This window comes from Nomascus leucogenys, chromosome 18 (genome assembly GCF_006542625.1).
Source record: "Nomascus leucogenys isolate Asia chromosome 18, Asia_NLE_v1, whole genome shotgun sequence".
Lineage (NCBI taxonomy): Eukaryota > Metazoa > Chordata > Mammalia > Primates > Hylobatidae > Nomascus > Nomascus leucogenys.
In genome coordinates, this window is record NC_044398.1 from 46,312,633 (window position 1) to 46,316,861 (window position 4,229).

The 4,229-nt window shown below is 59.9% G+C and overlaps 1 protein-coding gene across 1 annotated transcript; it reads left to right on the forward strand.

Annotated features, from left to right (window-relative positions):
* The first annotated feature begins 286 nt into the window (after positions 1–286).
* FZD8 (frizzled class receptor 8) lies at positions 287–3,267 on the forward strand. Its single transcript, XM_030798094.1, has one exon. The coding sequence runs from the start codon at positions 464–466 to the stop codon at positions 2,525–2,527; it is 2,064 nt and encodes a 687-aa protein (XP_030653954.1). The 5' UTR covers positions 287–463; the 3' UTR covers positions 2,528–3,267.
* Positions 3,268–4,229: the final 962 nt, after the last annotated feature.

The window sequence follows — 4,229 nt, forward strand, 5'->3', positions numbered from 1 at the left end:
CGCACCGCGGCCCGAGAGGAAACTTGCGGCGCCTCCGCCCTCTCTGCCCGGAGGAGTCACAGCCGCCCGGCGCGGCGGGGAGAAGTGGTCGGGCGCGCGGAGAGGAGGCGAGCGAGTGCGGGACGATGAGCCGAGGCCCGGCCGCTCTGCGCCGCGAGGGCTGAGCGCGACCCGGGGCGAGCAGAGCGGACCTTCGGACTGTGGCGCCCGCCTGCAGGCGCCTTCAAACCCCCAGAGCGGCGGAAAGGAGTGCGGAAGGGCCCTGCCCAGGCTGCGTGCCGCGCCGCTGCGGACGCGCCCCTAGAAGGGGTTAGATTATCGGCAGACCCCCTCCCGGGCGAAGCATAAGGGAGACCCCCAGATCACCCGCTGTCCCCGTCTCCGGCTCTCTAGTGCACCCCCACTCCCGGCACCCCTCTGCGCGCCGCCTGGAGGGCGAGGGCACCGGGCCGAGGCGCACAGGATGGAGTGGGGTTACCTGTTGGAAGTGACCTCGCTGCTGGCCGCCTTGGCGCTGCTGCAGCGCTCTAGCGGCGCGGCGGCCGCCTCGGCCAAGGAGCTGGCGTGCCAAGAGATCACCGTGCCGCTGTGTAAGGGCATCGGCTACAACTACACCTACATGCCCAACCAGTTCAACCACGACACGCAGGACGAGGCGGGCCTGGAAGTGCACCAGTTCTGGCCGCTGGTGGAGATCCAGTGCTCGCCCGATCTCAAGTTCTTCCTGTGCAGCATGTACACGCCCATCTGCCTGGAGGACTACAAGAAGCCGCTGCCGCCCTGCCGCTCGGTGTGCGAGCGCGCCAAGGCCGGCTGCGCGCCGCTCATGCGCCAGTACGGCTTCGCCTGGCCCGACCGCATGCGCTGCGACCGGCTGCCCGAGCAGGGCAACCCTGACACGCTGTGCATGGACTACAACCGCACCGACCTCACCACCGCCGCGCCCAGCCCGCCGCGCCGCCTGCCGCCGCCGCCGCCCGGCGAGCAGCCGCCTTCGGGCAGCGGCCACGGCCGCCCGCCGGGGGCTAGGCCCCCGCACCGCGGCGGCGGCAGGGGCGGTGGCGGCGGGGACGCGGCGGCGCCCCCAGCTCGCGGCGGCGGTGGCGGGAAGGCGCGGCCCCCTGGCGGCGGCGCGGCTCCCTGCGAGCCCGGGTGCCAGTGCCGCGCGCCCATGGTTAGCGTGTCCAGCGAGCGCCACCCGCTCTACAACCGCGTCAAGACAGGCCAGATCGCTAACTGCGCGCTGCCCTGCCACAACCCCTTCTTCAGCCAGGACGAGCGCGCCTTCACCGTCTTCTGGATCGGCCTGTGGTCGGTGCTCTGCTTCGTGTCGACTTTCGCCACCGTCTCCACCTTCCTCATCGACATGGAGCGCTTCAAGTACCCGGAGCGGCCCATCATCTTTCTCTCGGCCTGCTACCTCTTCGTGTCGGTGGGCTACCTAGTGCGCCTGGTGGCGGGCCACGAGAAGGTGGCGTGCAGCGGTGGCGCGCCGGGCGCGGGGGGCGCTGGGGGCGCGGGCGGCGCGGCAGCTGGCGCGGGCGCGGCGGGCGCGGGCGCGGGCGGCCCGGGCGGGCGCGGCGAGTACGAGGAGCTGGGCGCGGTGGAGCAGCACGTGCGCTACGAGACCACCGGCCCCGCGCTGTGCACCGTGGTCTTCTTGCTGGTCTACTTCTTCGGCATGGCCAGCTCCATCTGGTGGGTGATCTTGTCGCTCACGTGGTTCCTGGCGGCCGGCATGAAGTGGGGCAACGAAGCCATCGCCGGCTACTCGCAGTACTTCCACCTGGCCGCGTGGCTTGTGCCCAGCGTCAAGTCCATCGCGGTGCTGGCGCTCAGCTCGGTGGACGGCGACCCAGTGGCGGGCATTTGCTACGTGGGCAACCAGAGCCTGGACAACCTGCGCGGCTTCGTGCTGGCGCCGCTGGTCATCTACCTCTTCATCGGCACCATGTTCCTGCTGGCCGGCTTCGTGTCTCTCTTCCGCATCCGCTCGGTCATCAAGCAACAGGACGGCCCCACCAAGACGCACAAGCTGGAGAAGCTGATGATCCGCCTGGGCCTGTTCACCGTGCTCTACACCGTGCCCGCCGCGGTGGTGGTCGCCTGCCTCTTCTACGAGCAGCACAACCGCCCGCGTTGGGAGGCCACGCACAACTGCCCGTGCCTGCGGGACCTGCAGCCCGACCAGGCACGCAGGCCCGACTACGCCGTCTTCATGCTCAAGTACTTCATGTGCCTAGTGGTGGGCATCACCTCCGGCGTGTGGGTCTGGTCCGGCAAGACGCTGGAGTCCTGGCGCTCCTTGTGCACCCGCTGCTGCTGGGCCAGCAAGGGCGCCGCGGTGGGCGGGGGCGCGGGCGCCACGGCCGCGGGGGGTGGCGGCGGGCCCGGGGGCGGCGGCGGCGGGGGACCGGGCGGCGGCGGGGGCTCCCTTTACAGCGACGTCAGCACCGGCCTGACGTGGCGGTCGGGCACGGCCAGCTCCGTGTCTTATCCAAAGCAGATGCCATTGTCCCAAGTCTGAGCGGAGGGGAGGGGGCGCCCAGGAGGGATGGGGAGGGGGACGAGGAGACCCAAGTGCAGCGAAGGGACACTTGATGGGCTGAGGTTCCCACCCCTTCACAGTGTTGATTGCTATTAGCATGATAATGAACTCTTAATGGTATCCATTAGCTGGGACTTAAACGACTCACTTAGAACAAAGTACCTGGCATTGAAGCCTCCCAGACCCAGCCCCTTTTCCTCCATTGATGTGCGGGGAGCTCCTCCCGCCACGCGTTAATTTCTGTTGGCTGAGGAGGGTGGACTCTGCGGCGTTTCCAGAACCCGAGGTTTGGAGCCCTCCCTGGCTGCACTTGGCTGGGTTTGCAGTCAGATACACAGATTTCACCTGGGAGAACCTCTTTTTCTCCCTCGACTCTTCCTACGTAAACTCCTACCCCTGACTTACCCTGGAGGAGGGGTGATCGCGAGCTGATGGGATTGCACGGTTTGGGTATTCTTAATGACCAGGCAAATGCCTTAAGTAAACAAACAAGAAATGTCTTAATTATACACCCCAAGTAAATACGGGTTTCTTACATTAGAGGATGTATTTATATAATTATTTGTTAAATTGTAAAAAAAAAAAAATGTGTAAAATATGTATATATCCAAAGATATAGTGTGTACATTTTTTTGTAAAAAGTTTAGAGGCTTACCCCTGTAAGAACAGATATAAGTATTCTATTTTGTCAATAAAATGACTTTTGATAAATGATTTAACCATTGCCCTCTACCCCGCCTTTTCTCAGCTGTCACCTTTAAAGTGCTTGCTAAGGACGCATGGGGAAAATGGACATTTTCTGGCTTGTCATTCTGTACATTGACCTTAGGCATGGAGAAAATTACTTGTTAAACTCTAGTTCTTAAGTTGTTAGTCAAGTAAATATCATTGTTGAACTGAAATCAAAATTGAGTTTTTGCACCTTCCCCAAAGACGGTGTTTTTCATGGGAGCTCTTTTCTGATCCATGGATAACAACTCTCACCTCAGTGGATGTAAATGGAACTTCTGCAAGGCAGTAATTCCCCTTAGGCCTTGTTATTTATCCTGCATGGTATCACTAAAGGTTTCAAAACCCTGCATTCATTTCTGGAGTCCGTGATTTTGAAAGCACCTGGTGTTCCAGGGAGGGAACGCATTGCTGAGGTGTAGAGGTTAGTGTTTTAAACCATAGCTCACCCTTTACAGTAGAAGTCACTTGACAATCTGGTAGGGGTGCGGGCGCTCTTCAGTGGATTAAACTAACGGGTTAACATCTTAATAACCTTCAGTGCTTGTGTATACCAAATGTGCTGCTTTTCCTAGAGAAAAAGCTATTGTTCCTCTGTCAAGACTAAGCTAATTTATTTGAGCAGAAGGCTGTTGAATTAGCAGAAGAATGCTTCGGCAATTGTTGAACTTTTTACCTGTCTGCCCAGTGGCTCAGCACATCATTCCTTTAAGAGGAGCTAAATGAATAGGGTTAATCTGTAGGGAACTTGGTCTTTTGAGTTTGAAAAACTTTGATCTTTTCTCCTCTGCAAATGTGCTGTATAGTCTGAAGTTTCTTTCCCTGCTGCCTATCTCCTCTTAGTGCAGACCAATTGGCCACCGCGGAGCCTTAAAGTTCTTCCATTAAAGGGATGTGGGACTTTTACTTTAAAAAGGAGAGAGAGCGCGAGAGAGGAAGACTTGTAACAGTT